General features: G+C 37.3%; 1 protein-coding gene across 6 annotated transcripts in view; it reads left to right on the forward strand.

Moving 5' to 3' along the window:
• Window positions 1-13971, forward strand: part of ITSN1 (intersectin 1) — a 136584-nt gene that overhangs the window by 90741 nt on the left and 31872 nt on the right. For all 6 annotated transcript variants that reach the window (XM_056328932.1, XM_056328933.1, XM_056328931.1 and 3 more), the window contains 5 exons: window positions 851-1010; window positions 1857-2062; window positions 2774-2856; window positions 5004-5170; window positions 11919-11964. In XM_056328932.1, the coding sequence (XP_056184907.1) occupies window positions 851-1010; window positions 1857-2062; window positions 2774-2856; window positions 5004-5170; window positions 11919-11964 (662 nt within the window). The remainder of the gene's footprint in view (window positions 1-850; window positions 1011-1856; window positions 2063-2773; window positions 2857-5003; window positions 5171-11918; window positions 11965-13971) is intronic.

Consider the following 13971-nt stretch of genomic DNA (forward strand, 5'->3'; position numbering starts at 1 on the left):
CTAGGTGCATTAATATATGCTTTTATGCTTTTCATAAAATTAATGTTCAGTTTCAATACAAAGTAAGTCCAAGAGCATTTATAGTAATAATACTGTCCTTGATGTGATAGAGGGGTTAGGGATGGTTGTGGCCTTTGGACAATATTACAGTCTGGTGGACAACAACTGATTACTCCAACTAATAGCACAAGCAACAGGCAAAGGAAACTTATGTTTAAGATAGATGCTTTGTTTACACTCCTAGAGTTCAGGGGATTATGTTCATATAAGTGAGTATTTGGAGGCAGAAGTGTGGATTATGAGATTTAGTAGGCATTTTAAAGGACAAGAGATAACATGAAAAGATAAGAGGTTGCATAAAACTAAATGAAGTCAGTAGGAAACAATTTTAAGTAAAAGAAAAAAGATAAGGATTTGAATGAGAAACAGTGAAATGATATATAAGGGAAATGAATGTGAGAGGTCAGTGACATTCAGGTGTGAAAACTTCAAACTAGTTTTGAAGACAATAATGATTTTTTCTTTCCTTTTGAGTTACTTCTTTCCACTGTGTATTATATAGACTTCTGTTGTATTGGGACATAGCTAAGAAATGAAATTAAATTATAAGAACAGCTGGCCTTAAGTAGCAAGGACAAGTAACTGTGTTTAGAGATTGCCTTTTTAATATTATTGTTAGCCTATGTTTGATTGCACTACTTACACCTGAGAGTTATGATGCTCATGGAATATGCAATTAAAAGAAGTTAACCTAGAATGTAGAAATTTTTTTCTGCACAATCTTACTGCGTGAGTGTGTTTATTCAGTTGAAAATGGTAGGAATTAATGTCATTCTCATTTTTTTTCCAGATGGCCAACAAACACTAGTGATAAACAGGAGACTGATAACTGGGATGCCTGGGCAGCTCAGCCATCTTTGACTGTTCCGAGTGCAGGGCAACTGCGGCAGCGATCAGCCTTCACTCCTGCCACTGTTACAGGATCATCTCCCTCTCCTGTCTTGGGTCAGGTGAGCACTTATATTTGTTAAAACTGTTCTGACCCAGCATAAATGTTTGGAAAGCAAAGTATGAACATTGACCATGCATTAAAACAGTCCCCTGAGACAGGTAAGCTCTTTCAGTTCGGAGTGATGAACAGGTAGTGTACATCTACTTGCAACATTCATGACAGAATTTAACATGAATCAGTTTCTGTTCTGGTATTCTGTGCTGGCTTTTTGTAGGCTTTGGTGGTCCAGTCTTAACGTTTTGGCAGGATGCCTGTTTTGGGTCATTTCTGTGGGGCTTTCCTGAATCACATGAAAATAACCTTCACTCCAAAGTGGATTATGTAGTTAAGTGGAATAGCAATGGACAAAGCTTCACATCAGATGAATTCTGTCCATCTGTTAAGGCATTTCCTCCTTCTTAACTGAACAACATAACTGTTCTTGTAAGCTAAAGTGTTCAAAAAATGCTAAATATCTTAGTATCTTAAAGAAAAAAAGAAGTTGGAATGTACAGTGAATAACTTGCAGCAAAGCATCATTTTCCATAAAGTTTTCTTTAAATCCTGCCAAAATAGCCTCATGAAGGTTTATTACATGTGCATCTTGTCAAATTTTATTTAACTTGTTAAGCAAAATCTCTGCTAATCTTGCATTATATTGATTATGTGTTAACAGATAGAAATGTAGGACCGTAAGCATTTCTGGTATTTCTTTGTTTAATTGACTTTGCTTTAAACAATTGAGGGAGAATCTGTGTATTTTGTTGTTATATAAGTAGCATAAGAATATAATTCCTTAAGCAGCTTGCTTTATGAAAGGTGGTGCATGACTGACTTCTCTCTCATTTTTTTACAATTGTATTAGGGCGAAAAAGTGGAGGGGCTTCAAGCACAGGCCTTGTATCCTTGGAGAGCGAAAAAAGACAACCACCTTAATTTCAACAAAAATGATATCATCACAGTTTTGGAACAGCAAGATATGTGGTGGTTTGGAGAGGTTCAAGGACAAAAGGGGTGGTTTCCAAAATCGTATGTGAAGCTTATTTCAGGCCCCATTAGGAAGTCAACGAGGTATTTTATTTGCTTTTACTATACTTCTATACTGAAATAGTTACATAAATATGAAGAGTTGCCCGCTAATTTTAAAGTTTAGAATCTAGTCTGTAAAAAAAAAAAAAAAAAAAAAAAAAAAATAAAATTCTTTGTATGGCTTTCTTCTGGGGAGTTTTGACTTCCAACCCTGGAAATTTGTATGAAAAATAAGAAAACTGACCTCTGTTCTCTGAGTCATACATCACCTACAGAAGATCTAAAGCTTAATGAACAGTCTTAATTTTACGTGACTTGCAACTCAAAAATTAGTGTATTAGATTTTATGAATTACAGCAATGTAAATCATAGCTTATCTTTCCCCAAAATAAAAAGGTATGCCTCAAAACTTAATGACTTATCATTACTCTTGGATAATGAAACAATCAAAAACTGGTTCTGTGTAATATGAAAGCAACATTAACATTAGTAATACAAATGAGAATGATTTTAGATATTTTTTTTCGAAGGGAGAAGAGGAGGTGCAAAAACTTATGTATTTAAGGCAGTTACCGAAGTATAACCATGACTGGCCATTGTACTTAAAAGCTTTAATTTGCACATATACTATCTCTTCTTTTAAAATACAGCTAATTGCTTGTGGATGCATATGCATTGGTTTAGTTTTTAAATATGATAAAAAGATTTCTGAAGAGATTTAATTTCTTAAATAACGGTTATTTTCTTCTAAAGCATGGATTCTGGTTCCTCAGAAAGTCCTGCTAGTCTGAAAAGAGTAGCATCACCAGCAACAAAAGCAACTATGTCAGGTGAAGGTAAGCATTTCAAACTGAATGGCACTAATAGTATATTACTATGTAATTAAATAGAATAATTCTGCTTATTACCAGAAACAAGAGATCTTAGTGTTTTAAGGTCAGGCCTGTTAACATGGAAGTACAAATAAGTTTGCCTCTAGAATGATGTAAATTTATTGTAGTAAAAATTTATATATGTTGTGTATATAGAAGGAATAATTTCACATGCCATTACAGTATCTCCTGTAGTTTGTACTGTTTCTTGTATAAATATTTTAGTAACGATTCCCTGTCTGGATTGGGCTTTTGCAGGAGGCCAAATAAGCACATATGAACGTGTACTTCATGACATCAGGAATTTATTAATAAATGTCTCAGTTTCACCCAAAGCTCATTTCCAATGTTTCATTAAAGCTCTTAATTAAAGAAATTACAATTATATTTATGGAATGTTGTGATCGTTAATGTCAAGGCTACCCCTCACTTACTTTTAAAGATGGAGCATGGGGCACAGACAGATAATTGTCCAACCTCTGAAGGGTTTTAAAAGATGTGCGTTCCTGGTTGTTACCACCCTACAGCTGGAGGTTAATGCCTCCACATGAGCTGTGTTAACAGACTGTGTGGGCACTCTTAATCCACTTCAGTGCAGGGTCAGCTAGGTTAATTTAAATCACAGTCAGGGTAAATCAGTGGATCTAAATATAGGTTACAGATGAGCATTTGTATATAATCTCTGCAGCACCTCTTAAGTTTTTTAACTACAATCCTACATAGAATTTTAAGTGAAAGTCTCTTTGGTTAGTGATGTATTTAATTTGCCACTGGCATGAGCAGTACAGAAATTAGAAGAAGGGAATAGTAAAGAACCATGTAACAAGGAAAGTGAGATAATCACAGTTATTTCAAAATACAGCTAGCCTTGCTTACTACATATTTGAGGGACAGCAACTGTAGAAATGCTAAATCTTTTTTGTGAAGTATGGGATATGTCAGGTCATATGTTTGTATTAAAAAGGAACACAACTTTTATTAAAACATTTCAAAAAAGCTGTATTTTTAAGAAATAATAAAGCATGGATTTAGCACTTTATTACATTTAAAGGATTTAAGAAATATTGCATGTGTATAGCATACATATGATATTTAGTGTGTGTGTGTACATGCATACAAACAGACGTGTGTATTTTTCAGCTGCAGTTGTTAGACAAACTATGCCTTAGCTTTCATTAAGGATAGTCATTGTGGTTTGAGTTCTTGGTGAACTTTCCTGAGCTAAGATTTTAGATCAGACTTAGTGTTCAAGCAAATAGAACAATTGCCAGCTGCAGTGGAATACTTGAACATTTTCCATAAGCATGGAAGTCTTCTTGAAATATTGCTTGTAGGTCCAGAGCTGGTCTTAGAAGCAGAGTATGATATAATCTTCAGAAACCTGTTTTTGCCTGTATTAAGTGTGATAATGCTCAGTTAAATAAGAATGTATCAGGTCATATAGAAAATGTTACTGGATTGTCTGAAATTCTTCTTTGTAATCATTTATGTAAACATTTTTTCATGTAGTCCTGTGATTGAATTATGCATTGCATTTCTCAACATCAGACTACTTCAGTGTTTTTGCACTTGAATACTAAGTAGTTGACCGTGTTGTAACAAAACAGAACAAATTCAGGCTTTGTCTTAATAGTTCCCAGCCATCTGTTGCATAAGATGCAATGAGATGTGCACCCTTCATGCAAAGCTTCAATTAATGAAAGAATTCATTGTATACAGGAGCCAAACAGTATATGTAAAATGAAGGCTGTATGTACAGATATTTGGATACTGAGACTTCCCATCCCCAAGACTGAAAATTCTAGTCATCTGCACAGAACAGAAACCATTGAGAAACATGTTTCAAGAGTGTTTTCTAACATAAATAAATAGTTTATGTATATTTTAATTATACTATAAAATTATTTTTTAAAAGTCCCCTTGAAGTAGCCTTTAGATTGTATTTAGTTCTGATAGACATAATTTAATGCAGTAAATATTGAGGTTTCTAGGAATAGCAATTCTCATCTAGGTAGCCCATGGATAGACTACATTATGTTATGTTTTGCAAATGATAATTGAGCAGTTTATCAAGTGTTTTCCCATGTTCTGTATTTATTTCCCTCTTACAGAATATATTGCTATGTATACTTATGAGAGTTCTGAACAAGGAGACCTAACTTTTCAACAAGGTGATATGATTCTTGTGACAAAGAAAGATGGCGACTGGTGGACAGGAACACTGGGTGATAAATCAGGAGTTTTCCCATCTAATTATGTGAGACTCAAAGATTCTGAGGTAGAGACATATAAAAATGTTATAACACTGAGCTGGGGGAGGTATATTTTATTTGGTGGTGTAGCAATAGCTGCAAGTCAGTGGATCATAAGGGAAGAAAAAGTATTTTGCAGTTTTACTGAATGTGAGATTGCAAAGGGAAGACAATAATAGTTGCATTTTACAACATAATGTTGTAAATAACTCTCTGGATTGTATATTAAAATGAATCTTACATATGTTAACTTGGCAGTTCTATAGAGACAGATCAGAATAGCTATGACTACTTTGCTCCCCAGGTAAAGTAATGACCAAATTGTGTCTTACTGCTATTATATTCTTTTATAAAAAATAAACAGTAATATTTCAGTCTATCTGCCCCCTGCCCCCCTTGTTGTTTTCTTGCAATCAAGGGGAACAAATTTTGCTAACTACCATATTTATTTGAAAGTTCTTGACTGAATAATAAAAGTTCTGTTTCATCTGATTTTTATCCTGGAGTAATCTGATAGAACATGTCTGTATTACATTTTTTTTTTTCTTTTAAGCATTCTAAAGAAAGATGTTTTCTCATTTATATTCCTTACCTGTTTGAGAGGATAATTCATCTCCTAGTAGGAGTTAGCTTAGACTCATGTTTGAATTCAATACTAATCTCTTGATGAGAAGGTTTTCTTGTTTATGTCTCTAAATGTAATAGGATTTTTAAAAGTAAATTAAGTAAAAATTACTGGATTTTTGGAAATCTGTGTGGTAACACTTTTTCAACAAGTCTCGAATTCTTATGTGTACATACATACGTGACACAACTCAATGAGAGACTATCTGCAACGTAGAGCTTGAGCAAAATCACTCTTTAAAATTATTTCTGTTGGTGGGAAAGCCAAAGAATAAAACTTGCAGTGAAATAGCTGTAAAAAGCCTCTATACAATAAATTTCTAGATAGTAGAGGAATAATAATAATATTCTTTGAGACACGATTATATAAAAAAAAGAGATATTTAGTAGTGCAATCCTTGGGAGAAATAGCGTTGTGATCCTGCTTTCAGAAATATTTTAGAAACTTTTCTCATCTATATTGCGCATCATGTAACAATTTTCTTCAATCCCTCCCACTACTAGTTCAAGAACTAATCAGTCTTATACTGGAGAAGTCCTGTCCCAGTCTTGATCAGTTGTTCCTTTGTGTTGTGAAGTACTCTTCTCCGTGCACATTAAGAGTGTAGTTTCATAGACTAGAATCATGGAATCATAGAATTATTTAGGTTGGAAAAGACCTTTGAGATAGAGTCCAACCGTTAACTCAGGGCTGCCGAGTCCACCACTGAACCATGTCCCTAAGCACCGCATCTACATGTCTTTTAAATACCTCCAGGAATGGTGACTCAACCACTTCCCTGGGCAGCCTGGTCCAACGCTTGACCACACTTGCAGTGAAGAAAGTTTTCCTAATATCCAATCTAAACCTTCCCTGGCACAACTTGAGGCTGTTTCCTCTTGTTCCATCACTTGTTGGGAGAAGCTACCAACACCCACCTTGCTACAGCCTCCTGCCAGGCAGTTGTAGGGAGCGGTAAGGTCCCCCCTGAGCCTCCTTGTCTCCAGGCTAAACAACCCCAGTTCCCTCAGCCGCTCCTCATAAGCCTTGTGCTCCAGACCCTCCACCAGCCCCGTTGCCCATCTCTGGACACGCTCCAGCACCTCAATGCCTTTCCTGCAGTGAGGGGCCCAACACTGAACACGCCATGCCAGGTGCGGCCTCACCAGTGCTGAGTGCAGGGGCACGATCCCTTCCTTAGTCCTGATGGCCACAGCATTTCCGATACAGAATGATCACATGTAGTCCTTTGTAAGTGAGCACAGGTCTGGTCCTACCTGCCACATTTTTCCTGCCACTGTCTTTCATCTGACCTGTTAGTAAGCAAGGTCAGGACACCAAGCAGAGCAAAAAGCTAGTCTAGCAGAAGTAACATGTGCTTCTAAGATGGTACTCTGAATCAGGTCAGCAACGGTTACAAAAACGTCAGCACCAGAATTGGTATGGGTCGAGAGTAGTGAAGGAGGCAGGATTGCCTCAGCATCAGCTTAGATTAGCTTGAGCTGATTTTTGAACTGCATTCTTAGCTGGCTTTTGTGTTAAATACTTTATTTTAGAAGCAAAACATCATACCTTACCTTTAGTATGAGGTTTTGGATATTCCTGTGCTCATTCCTACCTTTCAGTTGTGTCAAATCTAGTGACTATGGAGCAGCAGATAAAGTTAGATCAGGTCCCAGACTGGAAAAGGAGTAGTTAATGGTTCAGTTAGTGGAAGCACTGTAGCTGTAGCACTGTGGAGCCCATTACAGCAGGCTAGCTTGTCTTTTTGACAATTAGAATAAATTTTGTACAGTAGTAAGTTGTAGTGTTAGGCAGGGTATAGGTTTACCCTGACAGCTGAGCTCGGTGAGAGTCCAGACAAATTCTGAGCTCTGAGTCCCCAAATCTAGCAGCTTGATTCTCCTCTGAGTGGTGCCAGCTGTAGCAGCGGAGATGTTTGTGGGTCTGTATCAGAGAATTTACCTGGTTAAGAAAAACACTCCTTTTTGCACTCCAGGAAGTGGATTATAGTTCAGCCCTGCCAGTAATTCTTCACACACAAAAGATGGTGATTTGCCCCACGGTGGTATAGGAGCAAATGTACTGATAATTGCCTGGCCCAGTGGAATATTTTGTGATCATGAAACTGTGCCCTGAGTCTCTTTATATTACCTGTAAGTTTGTATTGTAGTTGATGAGTTGGAGCTTGCACTGTCAGCCTCCTAAAATCCTGTGAGGCCTGTTTCATAGGTAGGTAGTAATAGCTGGTAATTAGTTACTTAACCTCAGCTACATTCTTGTTAGTTAATGTTAAGTTTCCTTTGAACTTTTGTGAAGGAACTGTTTTTGTTTCCCCTTAATATCTTCTCAACAGAGTTTAGTCTTAAAACCTGGAAATTTATGTTCACATGTGCAGAGCTACGTTTTGTGTGCCTTTAAGGACTGGATGCATGCCCTGTCTGGTAAGAAGACAGGTATACATATTGGCAAATCTTCTTGGTAGAGCACTCTGAAGTAGATATGTAATACTGAAAACTGTTTTTATTAGAGAGGTCAGTTTGTTGTTTCCTCTGATCTCAGTTTGGGGCTGAAACGGCTAAGGGCAATTCATCAAAAAGTGCTCCAACTGCCCTTTTTGCTGGTGAAAATCACACCTTCAGATAAAACCTTGAAGAGAGGGAGGAAAAAGCACAGAGCTCATGGAGATCTTGATATTCAGGATGATTATTTTCATAGTGATTCATATGCCCTGTAGGACATATTTCTTGTTCCAAGTGGATAATTGCCATTACATGTACAGCGTTTTGCTATTCAGCTTGTTCACAGAGCCAGTTTTTACAAAGGTTTTCACAACAGCAGCTGTCTGTTAGCTTTCAGATGTGCTGCTGTGCTTGGACAGCTGGGCCGATTGTGGAAAATGTTAATGAAAGAGTAAATCAATTTAATGTGTTCTGCACTATTGGCTTAGACCTGTAGAAGTCAGGCAGTGCTGAACTTTCAACAGCAAGCGTAGAGTTTGTAGGAATGGTTATAAGCCTCAAAGCATCAATGGTTTATACATCAGAAGATTTTTTGGATCTGTTCTTCTGTTCCTAGTCCAAGGCTACCCATTCACCTCAAGTTGCTAAATTAAACTAAAGTTTCAACTTATTAATAGAATGAAAGTCTGTTCTTCAAACGATGACACTGGTTCGTGGTCCATTCTCAAGAGTTTTCATTAGGTTGAGGTAGATGAATACAGGTCTGTAATAGGTTTTTATTCTACTCTGCATCTTTTAAGACTGGTAATAATTACTCTGCATAAGGTATGGAGCTCATATGGTGGACTTGGAAACACAAAAATTTAGACATCTCTAATGATGTCTCTTATGAAACTTTGCATAAATGTTCTAAAAATAATAATAGTCTGGACGTATTTAATCTGGATTCTAAGGATCTTACTGTACAAGACAATTGGCAAGTCTGCTGTGTCTTACTGAATTAACAAAGCAAGTTCTGCTCTACTGTTTCAAGAGACTTTATCACTTGTCACAAAATACCCTCAAATGCAGTTGGTGTCTCAGGTGTGCAAAAGGGAAATAGAATGGGCTATGTCCTCTCCACTGTGTTTCTTTCAACACAGAGAATAGAAAATACTTCTCCATTTACTGAGTGGTCCAGAAGTTGGGTCCATCTTAAACGCATTGTTTATTAATTTAGTTATTTATTGAAGTACTGCAGGACTTCTCTATGTATTTCTTCTGCTTTTTTACCAAGGATTCAGAGAATTCTCAAACAGAATTCAGACTCAGTCTGGTCAAGGTGATTTTGAATCTTCTTTCAAAATAATCTCTGTATGTTTACTGGTTAACTGTAAAGATACAGTGTTACAACCTGTTTTATCTGTCCCTATGGTCCTAATCTGGCAACACAGTTATTGACTAAGATGTCTTGAAGGAGCGTTTTCTCTGAAGGATGTTTCTTTGCCAGAAACACTTTCCAAAGCAGAATTAATTCCTGATATTGCCATACGAGTGCCGGTTGTCACCTTTGGTTCCACACCTTTTAATCTTCCATACTTGGGACTGCTGATGGATACAGTCACTTTGTCTGGATCATCTTCTGCTTCTCCCCAGACCTAAACTTTGTGTATCTGACCTCTGCATGATGCTTTCCAATTTCACTTTTTTGTTAATATAGGTCACTGTCATTGTTGGGAAAGGTGGAGAACTGAAGAGAAAGGAACATAGGGATGAAAGGAAGATTTGCTGGTCTTGTAGAAAGTAATTATAATCAGTCTTTTACAATGATAAGAAAGTAGCGCTGAGGCAGCAATATCCAAGTATCATTTAAGTATCCACTTACCACAGTCCTTCCCAAAATTTAAGTTGGAAAATATCAAGGAGAAGTATGGTTTACTAGGTGTGTATAAGGTGCTTTGGTCCCAAATTAAAAAATAAATAAATAAATTCTTCCCATCCCCACTCTTCAATACCAGTTACAGCTTGTGAGGTAGGCAATGCCATCTGCTGGGTTTTCTGCTGTTACTGGGTGGGGCTGGCTTGGCTAATACAGTATTGTGAGGTGCTATAGTTCAGTCTGAAAGATCAGGCTTCTTGAATATCTTTCAGGAAAGCTACTAAAAACATGGATGTCTTAAAGCAGCTGTATAGTCTTCAAGACAGACTTAAGATCTATCTAATCTATTGGTATAGAGGCATCCAAAGCTAATACATGTGTTTAAAATGGCTCTGTTCTCTCAGTTATTTAACTAGTTTTTTAGTTAATCCTTATATTAGTTTCTGCCAGAATCCCCAAGTTTTCAAAGCGTTAAGTTAATGTGGAGAATACAGAGGATGAAATTGTTCTTTTCCATAGAGGAATTAGGATTCTATGGAAACCTTCAGGTCGTTTGATGTAGGCTCCAAGTTTGTGTGGAGGATCCTAAAGAAGTTATGGGGAGGTGGAAGTGTTGTGACCCTTGCTTGAACACAAGAGGGTATTTATGGTGGCTTAACATTTCTGACCAAAATACAGTTTAGAGTTGTTATGTTGCTGTTATCCATATTAGACCTTTTTATTACAGAAGATAAGACTGGCAATGTATCGGGAAGAAACTGAAGTAATTATTTAGAGGGCAGGGGGAAGCAGTCTTGTACAGGGGTGGTGGGTAAAAGGGTTGGAAGATGACTGAGAAAGGGAGGTGTGCAAGGGGCAGAGCTGAGACCACACACTGTTTTGAATACTGTAATTGCATGTGTGTCAGTAGACCTGTGAGTACATTAAAATAAAGAGATAAAGATAGTTCTTTTCAAATAACCAGTGGCATCAAGGGAAAAGTGTTTTGGGTTTTTTTGGGGTTTTTTTTTTTGTTAGGAAGAGAACTTTGAGTTTGTAAATTATGAAAGATTTTCATGTTAAATTTTGTCTTTCAGTATTGCTCTTTTCCCATACATAACTGAACTGAACTAATTTCACTGCTTACTGGTTTTCTTGTGTCTATTCAAAGGTTTTTCTTGAAAATCTCTTGGGCTGGATGATGATGATGTCCCTCATCTCACCCCATCTAGGTTCAGAGGAAATAGCTACAGATGATGATAACACCTTGCTATTCAGTGTCCGATGCTTCTCTCACTCGGGCACAAAAGTGGTGGTGGGGTTTTTACTCTACTGCAATACACACCACCTAGTTTAGATGACTCATCTTAAAGATGCAGTCACTCCACCGACTATGCTAGTATGCCATATGAGAAATTTTAGAACCATAGTATGGACAGTGTTGAAATAATTACATCCAGTTAGTTTTTTAGGCATATTTGCAATCCAACTATTTGCAGAGTTGAAAACTACTATTGTTTTAACTCAACTTGACAGAATTCACATTCTGTAGATAAGCAGATTTACAATTCAAATGCTGTGTAATTCAGAGTTACATTGGTTTTAGTAGTCCATGAAAGGAAGAAAAGTTCAAGAAAGAAGTCTATGCATTTAGATAGTTATTCATCCACTTCCATACACTGCTTGGTATTTATTCCTACCTATTAATTGCCATCTAAAATATGAAGGGTTTCTGTAAGAACAGAATCTTCTTGTGGGAGTTTTTTTAACTTAACATGCTTGTTTAGTTTGTGAAAGTAAAGCATAGCAAATAGTTTTCATATACTGGAGAAATAAATAAGAGTGCTAAACTTACATCTTTCTATTTCAAGGCCCCTGGAGCAGCTGGAAAAACGGGAAGCTTAGGGAAGAAACCTGGTGAGTCATATTGTGACACCACCTTAGATCTGTTCTTTAAGTACTTAAGTTGAATGGCAACAAAATATTTTCTGTGAAAATAAATTATGTTTACTCTTGGTCACTTTATAATTTGCACTGGTGAAAACTCTTGTCTGTAATAAAATAATGCATAATCTGTCCATCATTCTACCTAGTAAGTATCAATCACTAAATAGCATGTAGGTGGTGCTTCAAAAGTAAATGTAAACTTCATGATAGATTGCTAAACAGAACAGTGGAAGCCTACAAAAAGCCCAAGTTTGCCAGTGCCTCTGAAAATGAAGTACACATTCTTACACTGGTTTTACAGAATTTTGCCCAGAATGCTACACAACATGGTATATATAGATTCTGTGAGCTCTTGTGCCTCAAGAGCACATACCTTATATCCATGCTATGTAGTTTACTGCCTGGTCACAGTGCAGAAAATCATGTTGCAGGTTACTTTTTGGCTAGAAAGAGGTCCCCTGGCTCTTGGGGTAGTGGGGGCTGTCCTTCCAAACAGCCATTGTATTTCCAAAGATCATTAGTAGAAAAGCACCTTCTCTGCCACTGGGAGACATTTGTAAACTGTCCAGGAGACACCTCTTTTTTTCTCTCAGTTTTTGCTCAGTTTTTTTTCTCTCAGTATTTATTTGCTTTTGTAAAGAGATGTCTTTGCATTGAGCTGAACCAAACTAAATACGGGGTGCTCCGTGCTTCTGTACTGTCCCTTTCTCTGAGCCGTGCTCAGTTGCATAGCGAGTTGGTTCAAGGATGTGATCTGCCAAATGTTGCCTTATTTCCACACTCACGTGCATATGCATGTGCAGGGTTGTTTTTGTGGTGGTTTGTGGTTTTTTTGTGGGGGGTGGGGGGTGGGTGGTGGGTGGGGAGGAGGTTTTGCTTTGTCTCCCTGAACTGGCTCACTGTGTGAGATGGGAGGACAGTAGATTGCAGCAGCCCCAACTTCATTTGGCTTATTTTACCTTGACATGTGAGCAATGTTGCTCTTGTCAAATTTTACTGATCCATCTGCGGAAAGAAGATCTTGGCAGTAAACTATGCCTGCCCTTTCTAAGTTTCATTTGCATGATTAAAAATAGTTATGTTAACAGATACAAAGCTCAAGAGGCAGACAAGAATAGAAATATGGAAAACCTCTAGAAGCGATACCTGGTAGAAATAGGGAGAAGATACCGACAGGACTGGCTGCTTCTTCCATGAGTGGGAGAATGGTGGATGGCAAGACTTCAGCCTAGAGTACCAGCCTTGTAATTGCTGGTCTCCTGGATTTGAGCTTTCAGTGGAGACTGGGGCGATGTTGACAAAAGCTGTGTTAACAATCTTTTGGAATTTAAGAACAGCTTGGGAACAGTCCTGCCTATTTTTCAGCAAGAGATTCATGGATATTTGTGCTATAAATGAGCTGATAGTACTCAGCCAATGTAAGTGAAATGGTAATGAACGAGGTGAAATATTCCTGTTTGTTCTACAAGCAGCAGGATGAGTGGGTGGGAGTTGGTAACAGTGTGTGTTGAAGGGCAAGGGAAAAGAAACTCCTCTCTACAAATCATTTAAGCAGCAATATGAGGACAATTATATCTGTGAGAAGACTTTCCCCCCCTCAAATGTACCTGTGTTAGTAGAGGCCACATATTTTGGCCTAGACTGTAATTGAATTGGATCTCTTCTCAGTGTTTTAGTATTTAAATAAATAAAAATTAAAAGGTTCTTCCTGGAAGGAAAGCTATTTCTGTTTTTTTAACTTTTTTGCTGAGTTGTTTTCTCTAACTTTCTGCTTCTCAGACATGCAAGAGCTGAATGTTAACCTGTAACTTATTTAACATGCAGTCCACAGTAAAAATTCTTTATGCTGCTGGTTGGTGAAAGAGGATGTCAGATACCTGGAACTTTGTAAATCCCACTTTTGTAGATAAAAGTGAGAAATTTCTTGTTCTGAGAGAGATGCAAGGTACAGGATTTTTGCTCTTTTAGTATGATATC

This window comes from Falco biarmicus, chromosome 2 (genome assembly GCF_023638135.1).
Source record: "Falco biarmicus isolate bFalBia1 chromosome 2, bFalBia1.pri, whole genome shotgun sequence".
NCBI lineage: Eukaryota > Metazoa > Chordata > Aves > Falconiformes > Falconidae > Falco > Falco biarmicus.